At 36.6% G+C, this 16,306-nt stretch overlaps 2 protein-coding genes across 2 annotated transcripts; both read right to left on the bottom strand.

Moving 5' to 3' along the window:
* Positions 1-2,043: 2,043 nt before the first annotated feature.
* Positions 2,044-3,906, bottom strand: LOC137937661 (uncharacterized). The gene is made up of 6 exons (XM_068782773.1): positions 3,700-3,906; positions 3,521-3,589; positions 3,223-3,430; positions 2,818-3,097; positions 2,632-2,709; positions 2,044-2,499 (listed from the first exon to the last, which is right to left on the bottom strand). Exons 3-6 carry the CDS (start codon positions 3,426-3,428, stop codon positions 2,449-2,451), a joined length of 615 nt encoding a protein of 204 aa, XP_068638874.1. The 5' UTR covers positions 3,429-3,430; positions 3,521-3,589; positions 3,700-3,906; the 3' UTR covers positions 2,044-2,448.
* Positions 3,907-9,318: 5,412 nt separating this feature from the next.
* Positions 9,319-10,027, bottom strand: LOC137937093 (arabinogalactan protein 13-like). The gene has a single exon (XM_068782150.1). It carries the CDS (start codon positions 9,910-9,912, stop codon positions 9,727-9,729), a length of 186 nt encoding a protein of 61 aa, XP_068638251.1. The 5' UTR covers positions 9,913-10,027; the 3' UTR covers positions 9,319-9,726.
* Between the last annotated feature and the right edge of the window lie 6,279 nt (positions 10,028-16,306).

Raw genomic sequence — 16,306 nt, 5'->3', positions numbered from 1 at the left:
GCAGCGACACTTGTAACGATTGGAGCAGATGGAATCGCATCATCCGATGGAAGAGCAATGGCTAGGTCGGACCGACTCACATCGTCCGATGGAAGTGCAACGACTGGGGCGGACGGAATTGCATTGTTCGGTGGAAGAGCAATGGTTGGGGTGGACGGAATCGCATCGTTCGGTGGAAGGGTAACAGTTGGGGTAGACAGAATCGCATTGTCCGAAAGTGCAGCGACTGGGGCAGACGGAAATTGCATTGTCCGAAGGAAGAGCAACAACACTAGAGGCAGTTGGGGCGGATGGAATTGCATCATCCAGTGAAGAAATGAGGAAGAGCAACGACACTAGTAATGGTTATGGCGAACGGAATTGCATTGCCCTTAGAAGAAATGTGGAAGAGCAGCAACATTGGTAGTGGACGGAATCACATTGTCCGGATGGAAGAAGAGATTTTACAGTGAGTTTTTTTTCCAAAAAATAAATAAATTATCTTTTGCACGTTGTGTGGGACGAGGAATCGGGGGGGTTCTTGTGGCACCGATGAGGGTAGTGGTGGCAGCAGGGCGACGACGACAAGGATGTTGGGCGACATCGTCGAGAGAGATGAACATTTTTGTTGTGCGGGATTCGGCGACGGGAACAGTAAAGGAAGAAGAAGGGTTCTGTCGGCGAGACAGTAGGCGGTAAAGATGGCTATTTCCAGCGGCGGCTTCAAATGGCGACAACGAGCCTGCGGGCAAAGAGTCAGCCCAAGGTTTGGTGTTGTGGCCTGGGGTTCATATTCAGTGGCAGAAAGGTTGCTTCTGCGATCAGAATTGGTAGAATGGCAGGCCCTAGCAGGAGAGGAATCAGACCAGAGACATCAGTGGGATACTGGACGCAACGACTGATGGAAAGCACTAATACCATGTAAAATATATGAATATAGAATAATATTGTAGTGATTACCATTGATAAAGTGTATACTATTTATAGAATTACAACATAGACAATAGGTGATTACAACTCTACAATTTGAGTCTGTCTCTAATTCAATCTGTTTCAATTACCTATTATATTTACTTCTATTATTATCTTTATCTTTATCTTTATCTCTATCAGGTCATACTCATTTTCCACCCTAGAAGTGTTTTGTGAAATTGTCATCGTTTCCTGGGCATATTTCCTAAGGGTCTATTTGGAACCCCTAGAAAAGAAAAGAAAAGAAAAGAAAATGAGAAAAGAAAAGAAAATAACTTTTTTTTCTCTTATTTGGATGCCCATGGAAAATAAGGAGAAAACAAAAGAGAAACGTGCTTATTTGGATATACAAGGAAAATGGAAAAGAAAATAAAATTGAATTTTTATTCAATTCAACCAAGTTGAAAAAATATATGGTCAAACTCATTATAGATAACTATTTGATCATATATGTAAATTATTTCTTGCTACCAAAGGGATCAACCAATTTGTCTAGGGATCGACCATTTTGTGATGAATTTTAATCATTTTTTTAATTTTTTGATCCATCTTGGTTATGGATATCGTGTATCTGACATTTGACATTTATCTATGGTAGTTTCCTTGTAATGCACATCAGAGGAAGAAGCATGCACCTCTCCCCCATCGTCATCTGCACCCAGTTACAACACCGTCACCACTACACCTCCATTTTGATCAATATAGAAACTTACAACGGAGGCCCCACGAAAAAGCAAAGCTGAGAACATTCATAGACATGCTTGACTGAGCTTTCCGAAGCAACAACAGAAAGGGATGATAGTATTGAGCCACAACTGTGATTCCGTCTTGCCCAAATGGACAATTGGACAGAGGAGCATTTCGTGACATCAACGGTGGCATGGGCTAGAGATATTCATTTGTTTTAGGGGAGGAGATCCGGTGAAGCAGGAATGATCAGTGTTGCCGGATTGAGGAAGTACTCATTAGAAAAGAGAAGAATAAATGAAAGGCAAAACAAAGAATCTCCGTTCATCCAACTCGGAGGGGGCCAGTGATGGTTTAGATATTTGTTCTTCATGTATTGCCTTGTTGGTTATGTTTTTAGCTCTATTCTTTTCTCTTTGGAATTCCATCATTTTAAGATGGAAAATATCACCATAAGAAAAAGAAAAAGAAAAAAAAAAAAAAAAAGAGACTCCTCAGGTGGTGCCATTTTCTCTCTGGGGTGCACGAAGTCGGCCAGAATGACGGCTGTATCAACAGCAACCCTAATTCATCAACCCACCTTCACGGCCTCACGCACAAACGACATATTACATTGTGGGCATAAATTATAGCTTAAAAGAAGACAAAAGGAACTTTTGGGGATTATATTTCAGGCATTTGAAGAACAGATGCATTGATACACAAACTAGATCAGGAGGGCCGTTTCTACAGGGATTTCTCGCTGAGAAGAACCATACGCGAGTGAGAGACATATCCATCCATTTCCAAAAATCATATCTTCTCCCTTTTCTAATCGGAATCGCTTTCAGTACTCCCCATCGCCTTCAATCCTCTCGGTCTCTGCGAAAAGAAATATCATGATTCGTAAACACAATAAAACTGGTATCTTATATACAGTACAAACGGCCCCAAATGGGATTTCCCAGAAGAAAGCGAAGCAAATTTGGCAAAGAAAATATATCCAATCAATACCTTCTTAGAGCTCTTCTTTTCCCTGACTTCGTATCTCTCGTGACAAAGGTCAGACAGCCACGCACCCGGGCTAACCAACTGCATGTCCCCCAATGAAAATAGATCAGGAAGAGCTTTTCTGGAACATTAAGTAAAGCATTTAATAAAAAGAAAAACCTAAATTTCTCTCAGTCCAAGGAGGCTCACCAGTAAGCTTTTCTGGATATATTTGGCTCTCTTTTTCGGTCTTTGAGGTAATTTACACCCTTTCATGGCCATGAAATCTTCCTCTTTCTCTTTGCTCGACAAGGAAATGAAAAACCTTGGCCAAACAAACCCCTTTTCGGCCCCAACACCGTCTGGAAACAATTTTCCACCCCCGTCCTCAAATACCGACCCTCTCGTTGCGTAGTACCGGTCTTCCTTATCTGGAGATGAAGAATGAGATTTTCGATTCTCGACTCCTGCGGCTGAAGAATCTGAATTCCTGTAAGTACAAACAGGAAATGGGTTTCTGATCTTCTAGTTTGACAAAAATTTAAATCACTGAATTAGTTGAATCGCTCCTTCTTGAACAAGTTGACAATATTCTGAGATATAGTTCTTACAGACCTATTAAGGCGGCTTGGATGAAGAACAGGAGCGACAGTTTCTGCCCTAACGACACGATTAGTAGATCTTGTACGTGCTGAACCATCTGATTTCTCCAAAGTTTCCTCTTTTTTAACCTTGAAACATCGATGCCGTTTCCGATTCCCCCATTGCAAGAGTAAATCCGTCTCCGAAACTCTTTGATTAGTTTTTCGTTCTTTTTCCATCACTGAAGAAAATATGGATGAAGTTCAAAATCCACTTCAAGACTCGCAAAACAGACGACATAAAAATCGTCAAGTGAAGTATTTTTCCGTACCTGAAAATCTCGTCTAGTAGAAAAATCCCGATTAAGATTAACGAACCCACCGCATCTTAAAATTATTCCCTGCAATTCAACGAATCCACCGGCATAAGGAGAGGATTTCTTTTAGAAGAAAAACAAAGAAAAGAGAGAGAGGAAGATGATCTCAGAAGACAAAAATCGAAAACAACTACCAACGATCTTCTTTGAATTTGTCACACCAAATAAGCTTTGAACTCAAAACATTGGGGTCGTCTCTCAGCCTGGTTCCCCTCTCCGGACTGATTGCTTCTCATCTTCTGGTGGCCTCCTATCTCCTCTCTTTCTCCGTCGACGAGAGCTCGAGATCAAGAGCCCGTCTATCTGAACGCCTTGGTCTCATCTGTGATGTGATGGGCGCATGAGAGTCTCAAAACACATTTGATATATGTTGAAATCTAATAGTTATTTGATCTTATAAGTGTTGAAATTTTAAATGCATTTAAATATAAGTCTTACAATAATTAAAAAAATAATATATAATTAAAGAACTAAGTGAACGAAAATTACCTCGATTGCTTGTGATCGTATTAATTCTTTTACTATGAGATTGCTTGTCATGAGAGTCATATAAGACTCTTTCATATTGACCTCTTCACACTCTCAACCCCCTCAACTCGGAGTTACTAACACAGAACAAATTTTTAGTCTTAAATTTTTAATCTTTTTTGTTTTTAATAATTTTAATTAAAAAAATTTCTTCGTGGTAGTTCTTCTTTCTTTGTAATTCATCTTTTACTTTTCTCCCTGAAACTGAGGATCACTCTCTTTTGTGGCCAAGAGCCTAAGAGAAGAAAAACCCCAATTTTAAGATATTGAAAAAAATTACCACGGATATTAAAACACTTGACAAGACTAAACGTTGGCTCCGTAACACCCGAATCTTATGCGCCAACAAATGACCTCTAAAAGTGTCAGAGAGACTACTTCAAGCAGTAGCAGTCAAACGCATCTCCACTGGTTTCTGTTGCAGAACTTTCCAGTTCAAGTTCGGTGCAGTTGGAAGCTGTAGGGGAAAGACTTGACAAAACTGAAGAAGCCTACTTCCACATGGTTCCTGTTGCTTTATTGCTGGTCTTGAAACGAAATTTATGCTGTCCAAATACGTTTTTTTTTCTGGAGAAGCAGGTCCTTAGCCATCGATCTCGGCCTAATTACCCGAGTGATCTCGACCACACATTGAGCGAGATATTCCCCGAATGCTTGATGTTCTTCGTCTTTTTCCTTTCTCGCTCCGGCTACTTGAGAGCTTTGATGACGAGAGCAGCGGTGGAGAGGACGACCAAAAACCTTCTCACGGTTCTAAATGGTGAGTTTTATGGTCACATCTAGGCCCTTCCACTCTTTAGCGGTCTCCTTGGCTAAATCTACTCTGATCTTTTTTGGAGTGAAACCGAGAGGACTGCTTTTGGGAGCGACACAACTCGGTGATGGCAATGAAGACATTGACGACTTGAGAGGGGTTGAACTTGGGTGGCATGGCACTAAGAGCCATCGACCAGACAAATAATGAATTCGACGGGGAAAAACTTTGGGCTGCAACTCTGGGTAAAACTTCCTTGCAGGAAAGACAGCTTCTTGACGCACTGCTGAGCTGGCCATAACGCCTTGGAAGGATGATGAAGAAACACCTTTAGAGCGCCTTGAATTTCTCCCCCTAATGGCCCCTCTTTCCGGAGCGTCGTTTCTAGAGCGGCTTTCTTTCTGAAGAATTGAAGCAGAAACCCTTGAATCATAATCCTCCCATGAATGCCTCTGGTGAGAGTTTTGAGTTTCAGGCTGACGAGAGCAGGAAAATTTGAAAAAAAATGAGCGATATAGCCGATAGTGCCTCTGCCGTCTCTCTGCTACTGTCCGGCGAAGCTGTTCTCCCTGGTCTTGGAGGAATTGGTCGCATGTGATCGATCAAAAGAAGATGGTGGCGGCAATCTCTTACAATCCCTCGTCCTTTAGCTATGATTTTAATCCTTTGGAAAAATCGAAATTGAAATCAAGGCCTCACCGGTGCTTCACCACAGCAAGAAAATTTGGGGATTTTGGTATTTTCTTTGCTGCAATCTTTGATCTTTCCTGGTTTCAGCATGTCGTCTCTCTGAGATTTTCGTTGGAGGGGATAAAACATGGGATTTTTGGTTTTTGGACGGAGATTTGCGTTGAAGGTGCCGATGCTAATATTACATAATCAAAAGGAGAGGTGTTCCTAAAATTTCTACTGTTCAAAACAAATATCGAAGAAAGACATAAACCCGGAGAAACATAAATTAGGGCAATGAAAAACACAAAAACAATAGGAGTTTTGTAAATATTTGCCTCTTAAGCAATAAAAAAATAAATTTAAACTACTTAAGTTTTAGAGTTCAATGAAGACGAAAGAGAGTGTGTGTGTGAGAGAGAGATGATTCAATCAACAAGCTCATCCCCTAATGTCAAATTTATACAAGTGTTTGTTTACATAAGATAAAATTACCCTTGATAAAATAACTTAAAAGTGATGGCAAGGAGAGTAGGTAAATTATTGCAAATCAAAAAATAAAATATAAGTCTATGTGTTGGGAGGATGCCGGCATGATAATAAACAACTAAAACTAACTGTGCAATAATGTTTTGAACAGATTTTTAAAAACAATCTAACATTTTTGTTGCAAAAATATTCAAACGCGCTTTATAATGTTCGAACAATCAAAGTTCAGAAGTTAAACAAAAACTTTAAAAGAAGAAAACATTCGAATAATATTCTAGTGTTTGAATAGTTTGAGTGACAAAGGGTCAGCTAGAGTAAAAGCATTTGAACAAATAATAGTATTCAAACAATCCAAGTATAGATAGCTGAACAAAAGTTTGAAAGAAGAAAACATTCAAGCAGTGGTCTAGTGTTCGAATCATTTTGAATAACGGAGAGTTACTAGTGTGTTAGAAGGTGGGACCAACCCCATCATACTCACACGAGGTGGCATGATGAGTCATCACATGAGATAAAAGATTTGGCAATCTTCCTTGATTAATGTAATTGATTGGTCTTCCTTTGATTAATATAATTTACCTAATCATGAGTTATGTAATTAGGGATCTTTCCTCAATATATAATGAAAATAGTATTAATAGGGGTCTTGGTTGAAGCCTTTAATCAAACTCTTCTTTTCTCAAATTCGTGGAAGAATCTCTCCTAGCCTAAAGTCTCTTTTCTCTTTTTTCTCTTCTCTCCTCTCTACCCAAGCGCCCTCTCTTTGGTCTTTTCTTCTTTTCTTTTTCCCCTCTCTTTTCTCTCTCTCATCTTGCTCAAGGTTTCAAGTATGAGGTCCTAAATTCAAGATAGAGCAAAAGCGTTCAAACAGTTTGATAGTTTTTTGTGTAGTCAGAGTATACAAAGTTAAATAAAGTGCTTCAAAAAGCAAAACTATTTGTAGAGGAGGATTTCTAACTTCAATTCAGCTAAGATAGGTCTCCAAATTTTGTAAGTAACTTACTATTGTGATCAACAACTCAAATTGATTAATTTGCAGATTTATTTGTAATTTTTGTTAAAACTCTCAAATTTTGAAAAAGGACAAAAGATCCTTAGAAAAATTCAGTTGCTCTATTTTGGAATGTTGAGATGTGTCACATATAATGATTTTTTGAGCCATTTGAAATAAGAATGTGTTGGTTTGAAGATCTTCATTAAGTAACTTTTGATGATAATAAACACTCAAGCATAGAATTGTGTGAATTCAGCAAGCTTGAATAGCAACACAAGCCTCAATCAAAAAATAGGCAATACATCCTTTTGACCAAGCAAGAAGTGTCTGGATGACAAACAAAACAAATTGAAAGGCAGTCCAAGACAGGGAGAAAAAAATTGAACAAGCAAACAATACTCATTTGAATGAACAACTCTAAAAATTTTTAAAAACTATCATGAATATACGACTCAGATTGTGGCCCAAAGATCCCCATGAAGTTAATTTTGATTATAACAAACACATTAAGACTATTTTTTTTTTTATGAATAGAAAAAGCCTTAGATAGAAAATTGGTAGCATCACCATTCGAATTGTCCAAAAAAATTGTGAAGTTAGTATGATTGTTTTTTAGTCATCCGAATAGTAGGGGAGTGACAAGGTTGGGCCAGAGCCATTTATTTCTAATTATCAACTGATCAAGAGTACAAAGGCATGGTGAGGAAAAGGCAATGTTGATCAAGGCCGACCAATTGGATTTTCCTTGGCCTATTGGTACAAGAGAATTTTTTTTTTTGTTGAGGTTCATTTGCCTAAACAACTAAATGACCTACACAATGAAGATTTGGAAAGAGAAGAAGGAGAAAATGTCTGCTAAAAATGACCATCCAATTGGACAAGCGTTGTCCAAATAGATATGAAAGATATTAAAGAAGTATAAGTGGCATCTTATATAATTAAGAGAGTGAGTGACATAAGTTATAATTGATTGAGAGTTTAAGTTATTTTTCTTCTCATATGTATTAGGGCTTCTAAGCCCCACTTATATACATAAGAAAGTAAGGGGGAAGACTCATATATTCTTGGTAGTATTTGATATGATGGATCATGCTTGAGTCAATGATCGATCATGATTCTAGACTGTATTTTGGATGATCGATCAAACCCATGTAGGTTGATCAATCATGCTATTTGCTAGTATACTATTTTGACATTTAAGCATGATATAGGTTATTCTAAAAGATTTGTCATTGTAAAACATTTACATGCATTTGGTTAAAACATGGTTTTTAAAATTTTCATGCCCTAAAGCTCTATAATAAAATCGTGCTTAAGAATCCAAGTTTGGTTGACTATCTTCTTATATAGTTAAAGTTCTTGAGATTTTCTATTTGACTTTGACTCTACATCTGCAAGTCTCCAGGCTTCTTCTCTATGTAAGTTCTTGTTAATAGCAATAATCTTTAATGTGTTTTTGTTTCGAGTCTTGACTTAACAATTTGATTGATCATTATTTTGTTTTGAACTTTTACCATAGACCTCATAACATTTGTGTTGGAAAGCACGTGTTTAAAATACATTATTAACACCATTAGTAACATACTTTCAAACTACTCATTTTGTTATCATCAATACAATGGATACCAATATAATTACACCATTGACATTGGTCTGTTCTACAAATTTAAGTTCCTTAGGGACAATAACTACAACGTGCTACAAAATCCCACATGTCTTAGCCAGGAAAATGAAATTGAAGGGGAAGAAAATCTGGATTTGAAATTGCATTTAAATGGACATGCCACTTGGTTGCAATTATAGTAGGGTCTAACCATTAATTCCAACGAATTTGTATTTTTACCAATTTGACTAGGTTGGGATCCAACTTTGCTTCCTATTTAAGTTACTAGCACACGATCTCTCATAGCATGTTAAGGGGAGACTCGTGAAGAATCACACAAAAAATAGATATCTCATATAACAATGAGTAGGCATCTGATTGCACATTTGATCCCATGGGAAATCTTCTTTCTTTTACATTTGAGATTTGGCTAAAAATTATATGTTGTAATGATGTATGCTTAATACCTTTGGGGCAATTTGAGATGCATGCATGTGGGTTGTTTGGAATATATGATATTATCGGTCCTAAATAATAATAAGAATAATAATAATAAAACTTGTTGCAAAATTTCAATTCAAACAACTCCTCCAACGAACTTTTTGATCTGTGAGGTTAAATCACACGACGCCGAAACTGTAGCCAGGTGACTAAAACTGGAAATTTCGAATAAATGGAGATTGCATCACATTTACAAATATTGACACACGAACAAATTCATGAAGAATGCCGGCACAAAAGAATCACCAGCTCTCTCGCTTTATTGACATCTAACCATTTAAAAAAATCAAACACAATACAAACAACTCAAATCGCTCCACCCAGTCACTTCCACCGCCAGCTTCTTTCACACATAACTTCGCATAAATAAAAAAAAAAGAGAAATTATACATATTCAATAACATCAAAAACGAAAAGCAGCAGAAAACAAATCCATCCGTCGATTGGCTCAAAATCATCATCTTCGTCATACGCGATCAGAACACGGAGAAAGAATGGGAATGAACGAGTAGACACATCGAGAGAGAGAGAGAGAGAGGAATCTCAAATCTGTTTTCTACAAAGTTCCGATAGCCATGTATGAAGAAAAACATAAACGAAGGAAAAGCAGGCAAGCAGAGGGCTCAGCAGAAGAAAAGCCCAAAGAGAAGAGCCGTAACAGAAGCGAATAGAGCAGGAACCATCACGGAGGCGTCAGATGTGGGGCTGGGAGCGGGAGGATCGGCCGCAGCGGCTTTACCGACCATAGAAGCGGCCAAGATGATGGCCATGAGGACGAAGTTAACTAGCCTGAGCTTCAAAACCTCCATTTCTTTGTTATGTATTTTCCGGAGAGTAAAATGGACTGAGCTGCTACGATTCCTCTACGAAGGCAAGGCAAGGCTAGGCAATAGAGAGAGGAACAGTAGGAGCTGGAAGGCAGAGAGAGCCTGATTTTGATGTGGGGAAGAGACGGGAGGAATCGTTTTATAAGAGAGAAGAGCGAGTTGGACGGGCAAGCTGCCCGGATGCCCCAGCAACGACAAGCTACCTTTCTTTTGTTCGGTTGTTGACAGGGTGTCTGCCGTTCGGTGCCAGACAACTGTGTGGTCCCTTCTCCTTCCCGAAATTTGCAAGCCCTCCTCCCTTGCTCACCTTTTATTTTTTATTTTTTATTTTTTATTTTTTTATATTTTATATTTTACATTTTAATGAACAACACATCCTCCTCGTTAATTTGCTGTTAAACAACTTAAAAGGGCATATTTTAATGGACTAAAGACACTTCATTCACAGTTCATAATTTTATCATTAATGCATGTGAACCGACCAAAAATATTCTAATTTTTTCTTATATGAAAGGTAGTAGCTGTTGCACTTTCTTTTTCGTTATCTTTCCTTGCCATTTTTTCAAACCAAAACCAAATGAAATGAATGGATTTTGCTTTAACTTGCAGTGATCTTTTTTAGATCACCATGCTCGACCTAATTTTAGCATTGACGCTATTCTCCCAAATCCATTTTCCTCCTCTCATCGTCGTCTCTTCCTATCCTCAATCTACATGTAATTATCCTCTCTTGCTCTCCTCCCTTTCCTATGCTCTCTCTTTTCTCTCCTCTCTTTCCTCTACTCTCTTCTCTCTCTCCATGAAGCACAAACCACCTCCTCATCTATGAGTTCATTGAGAGGGCAACCTCAACCAGTAGCTTAAGACAAAACATCATTTGGGCAATGATGTCAAGGATAATGGTGATGAAGCCGAAAATTAAACAAGAAATCTCAAGAATAACTTTCTTTTGACTATTTAGTTTGTTTTTTTAATTTTTGGGAAAGAGAAATACTTCACTAACTTTTTTTAATTTGAGTACAATAAGTCTCTATTTATAATAGAGAAAATAAATAGAATCCAATTACAATTAAATTACCCTTGTTCCAGTTACACCCAAAGTTAAAAACTAAAAGATAAGTCCTAAAAGAATGAATAACTAAACATAAATAGAAGACAAACATAACTAAAACACCTTTAACTAAGACTTTTTCGTGAGACCTCCTCTTATAAGACTCCACCATATTAATTCTAGCTTTGTGAGACTTCTAACTATGAAAGTCATGTACGACTCTTCCATATCTACTCTTTAACACTCCCACTCAAGTTGGAGTTTATAATTTGAACTTGCAATGAAAAGGATTATCGATATTTAATATTGGTCTTCAATCCTCGTTAGCTAAATTTTTTTCATAGATGTTAAATCTTCATTATTTGTTCTCCTTCGTTCAAGTATATTTTGGTCACATAAAAATTACAACAACTTGTGGAACAAAATACATTTCTTGTACTTCTTCTTCTACTTCTCTCCCTCAAGTTGGGGATAAAAAGGACATAGATATCCAGTTTGGACAAAACACAAAATGGTAGAAGAAAATCACTTGTAGCCATATCAAAAAGCTTCATACACCAGTCAAAACGGTCATAGTCTAAAACAGACTCCACTCAATTTTAAAGCCATAAAAATGGCCCAACTTTAGGGCTTAACAAAGAGACTAATCACTCACTTTTCAAGGGTAGTTCAAATACAAATCACCTTTTAGGTGAACAATAAAATACTTGACTCAAATTAGATATTGGGCACACTCCTATACTTTTTAGATAGTGGATTTAGGCATTGCTCTTAAGTGATAAAAATACAAGAAGATAAATAGAAGAAATACTAGAGGAAAATAACTTTAACCGGAATAAGGCGACTATGTAACACTTATACTTTCAAACGAATCTAGAATATGACCACCCTTTAAAAAAAACTATGGGAGATTATAACGGTAGAACTGAATAAATTTAACCAAGTATATCTATTTTGGTTTTGACCACAATTTTTGAAGTTGACGATGCGTAAGATACCCAACCAAGTAAAACAATGCAAAACTTAAAAATAACAACAAAGCAAAAAAAATTTACATAACGAGCACATCATGGATTGATTAATTTTGACCAAAACTCTCTAATTATTGGCTAAAAAAACTAAGAATCTAGAAGAAAAGGAAACTCAATTCATACTAATGCATGGAGAGATAATAGGAGAAAAAATAGGAAAGAAAAGAGATTTTCGACAGAACTGACCTTTAGTACTTCTAAATATAATATATCCCACAATATAGTTTAGAATGACAAATAGTTTATATCTTAAAAACTTTATACCTAATTTGACATAAAAAACTTCTTTCTTGAATCCTTTATGACCTCTATTTTCTTCTTTACGTAGCTTGACAGTTGTTGACTTCAATGAGAATATCTCCTTACATATAGATTAGATTGACATGAATGTTTCTCCTTCTAAAACTATACTTCAATATCTTTCATTAAAAAATAATATTTCTTCATAAAATATACTGATTTTGAGAGAAAGAATCTGATAGATTTTGAACTTTGTAAATTGGGCGAACTAAGTACTCTTTCTTCTTGGCCAACATGACCATTGACTCTTCCAATACTGATATCTCCCTCTAAAAAACTCAGATTGAGAATTGGTTTAATTGGTAAGAAAATAGACTCACAGATATATCTTTTAACATATAATTTTCTATATAAAGTCTCGTTAGTGATGACATAAAATGCCTCAAAGGTGGAAGCTTTCTGCTGTTACTCAAACCTCTCTTCCAGTCTGACCTTTATCACTTCAAATATCATTTTCTCTTTGTAGAAAACTTCGAATGCTAAACTTTTTTTTGTGTTGGAAATTAAACTCGAAGATATAAAATAATAGAGTTGATATATCAAAAAGGATCACTTATATCTTTGGGTTGATCAAGTCAACTCACTGAACCCGCTCTGATACCAAGTTAAATTTTTGGGGAAGAGAAATACTTCACTAACTTGTCGTAATTTGAGTATAATGAACCTCTACTTATAATAGAGGAAACAAATAGAATCTAATTATAATTAAACTACCATTGCCCCAGTTACACCCAAAGTTAAACACTAAAATATAAGTCCTAGAAAAATTGAACAACTGAACATAAATAGAGGACTAAACACCTTTATCTAAGAATCTTATGTGAGACCGCTTCCTGTGAGACTCCTATAAGGCTCCACCATATTAATTATGGCTCTGTGAGACTTTTTATTGTAAGTGTCATATAAGACTCTTCCATACCTTCTCATCAACATTTTTGCTATGTCTCTCCTATCTACGTATTGTGCATATGTAAAAGTGTCCATCTACAAGCCTCTATCAATGCACTCTCATTCAAGAGGCCCCTTTGTAGATGAGAAAATCGAGGGCCTACAAATAGAAGTACATGAAAGTTCCCTGAGAATGAGTGAAATAGCAATAGAAATGAGAGTCCACAACACTTTGGCTTGTTGAGCTAGGTTGACCTCCACCAATATTTTAATGATAAAAAAAATTTCACCTTGTTTGTATTAATATTGGTAATTTGTTGAAGAGTAGGTATGGAAGAGTCTTATATGACTCGAAGAGAAGAGTCTTAGTTAAAGGTGTTTTAGTTATGTAAGTCTTCTATTTATGCCCAATTGTTTAATTGTTCTAGGGCTTATCTTTTAGTGTTTAACTTTGTGTGTAATTTGAACAGAGGTAGTTTAATTGTAACTAGATTCTACATGTTTCCTCTATTATAAATAAAGGCTCAACTCAAATAACATAAAGTCAATGAAGTTTTTTATTTTCCATAAATTCAACCACCCATAGAGATAATGTGATCTTTTTTATCTATCATCTCCAGTAGTTTAAGTTTGTATTCTATTTTTTTTAATTTCTTTCCTATCCTAGTATCTATTATTTTCTTGGTGTTCGCACCTTCATACTGAACTTTTAATATTACAAATTATATATTTATGGAAATATCTTTGAGTCTAATTTCTAACTCAAAAGGAATTTTGGCACTCAGAATTTTATAAAAAGATAAATTGATATTTGAAGGAGCAAAGGTCAAATTACAAGAGAGGTTCAAGTAATAGTAATGAACTTCAACTTTCAAGCCATTTTATACCATTAAGAACGATAATTTATGTGGAGACTTATATACCAAAAGAAATATATATAAGTCCATTTTCTTACCTATGCAAAAAAATCTCAATCTGAGTACTCAAACTCTTCAACCATTGATCTAGTTGGTTACTCAAATGTTGATTTTGCCGGTTGCAAAATTGGAAAAAAGAGTAAAGTGGTAGCTGCCAATTACTTAGAAATATGTTTGTCTCTTGGTTTTCCAAGAAACAATACTCAGTTGCACTACCAAAGCTGAATACATAGCATGTGGAAGTTGTTGCACTCAACTTATTTGGTTGAAATAACAACTAGATGGTTATGACTTAGAGCAAAAAGAAATTACAGTCCATTGTGACAACATGAGAGCCATGAGCCTTAGTAAGAATCCAGTTCCACACTCTTGATCACAACATATAGAAATTAGATATCATTTTATGAGAGAGAAACCAAGGTTATATGAATTGAGTTTGTCCCCATTGAAAATCAAATAGCGGATTTTTTTACCATGCCATTAAGACTTGACAGTTTATCTAAGCTTTGAGGAGAGCTAGGCATGAACAACCCACCTTGATTCACCTCGATTGAAAAACTTGAGTTTAATCTACTCATCCCATGGTCATAGTGCCAAAAGAATGAAATGGAAATCAAATTATCACATTCCAATTAATTTGTTAAGTTCATTGATCGATCAATGCATATAGTTTGATCGATCAACTTAAGCGATCGATCGATCAATTGAAATAGAATGATCGATCATTCACAACGCGAACAAAGAAGATGAAGAACCATATTCGAATTTTTAACCCATCTCTTCATCCCAAATCTTTCCAAAACCCATAGAGCTCCAATGACCTAAAATCCCTATTTCACTTTTGTTTTGAGAGTTTTTCAATCAAATCCAAGGCTAAAACCCTCATTACATCCATTTTTCTCTCAAAACCCAACTGAGCAACATGGTGCAAACCAAGGTCATTACAAAGAAGAAGACGTCAAGAAAGGAGAATGACGTTTGTGAGGAAATGCCAAATTAGAAGGAGCATTTCCTATCACAGACTCAAAGAGGTATCTCCAACACTTTGCCACTAGCATAGTAGAGCCAAGTAAGATCAATCTCTCTTTTTTCCAACAAGAGATTATTGACTTTTATAGAATATTTCGATCTCACAAAGGTATATTGGAAAGCGAAGAAGAGGTCTACCATCTCCTTGTGAAAATCTTCTAAGCCAATTTGGAGGTAGAAGCATTGTCCTCATGTGACCTTCGGCTCATGAGCAATGTAAAGAACACTCATATCTCAATCAAGTCTAGTGAGTTCGGTGCTTGGCTCGAGACGACGTGTATGAGATTAACAAGATTCATAATCAAGAGCTGGCCCATGAATCTTCATCAGGACTACCCTCAAAATATCCAAGACGCCATCCAAATATCTCTGAGGCAAACGCGTTGAAGCTCCTATGAGGTTAAAATAAAATACTTAAGTATGGAGCATCGGGTTTTTTATGGAAATTGTGACACATTTCCTCAATCCAAAGAAAGGCACATTTTTTGCCTCACTACAACCAACATCTTCTAGTTGTGGGTTGTTATCAAGAGAGTTTCACTCTATGACGAATATTTTATGACATGTTGCATGTTAGATATAGCAATAAGTACTCGAGCTGATTACCATCCCTTTGCCATAAAGATTACCACTATTCTTGTATTTGGAGTAGATCTATCGGTGGAAGAGGTGTCTGTGGATATCACAAAGAAGATGTCCATTGGAGAAATTAAGGGTGGAGTCTGGGTTTGCTAAGTGACGGTGAAATTGGATACGAAAGGATAAAATACCTAAGGAGACAACTTTGCAATAAGCCGCTTCCGAAGATGAAATGAGTTTGGAGCCTCCCACAGAACAATACGAATTCATGAAGAGGAGAAGAACTGAAGAGGGTGCATCATCATCTACTGATCGACTCTCTACTTATGTCCAACATCGATGAAGTGAAAGCACGGCAACAGTGGATTGAGCAACTACTAGATACCATCATTAGCCACCTTCTACCTTCAACTTCGTTGACCATAGGATCCACCCATTTTTGACTCTCAGTGTACATGATTTCACTTTATGTTGTACACATTTTGAAATCATTTGAACATATCTTATTACATGGCGATTGAGCGACTTTTTTGTTTAATGCTATGCAATCAATTTTACTATCTTTTTGAGTATGACAAAAA

This window comes from Aristolochia californica, unplaced genomic scaffold, assembly GCF_029961685.1.
Source record: "Aristolochia californica isolate CCGP_79_NKW_82.1479 unplaced genomic scaffold, dmAriCali1.0.hap1 SCAF_7, whole genome shotgun sequence".
Classification (NCBI taxonomy): domain Eukaryota; kingdom Viridiplantae; phylum Streptophyta; class Magnoliopsida; order Piperales; family Aristolochiaceae; genus Aristolochia; species Aristolochia californica.
The sequence above is the reverse complement of the archived record's forward strand: the minus strand, read 5'-3'. Positions and strand labels throughout refer to the sequence as shown.

What these genes read in the sequence shown, in the direction of transcription:
- LOC137937661 (XM_068782773.1), bottom strand. Translation starts at nt 3,428, where the DNA reads ATGGAAAAAGAACGAAAAACTAATCAAAGAGTTTCGGAGACGGATTTA. An exon ending in CATCCAAGCCGCCTTAATAG is followed by an intron (nt 3,098 to 3,222) that starts GTCTGTAAGAAC and finishes TTGTACTTACAG; the next exon opens with GAATTCAGATTCTTCAGCCG. An exon ending in ATATCCAGAAAAGCTTACTG is followed by an intron (nt 2,710 to 2,817) that starts GTGAGCCTCCTT and finishes GGGGACATGCAG; the next exon opens with TTGGTTAGCCCGGGTGCGTG.
- LOC137937093 (XM_068782150.1), bottom strand. Translation starts at nt 9,912, where the DNA reads ATGGAGGTTTTGAAGCTCAGGCTAGTTAACTTCGTCCTCATGGCCATC.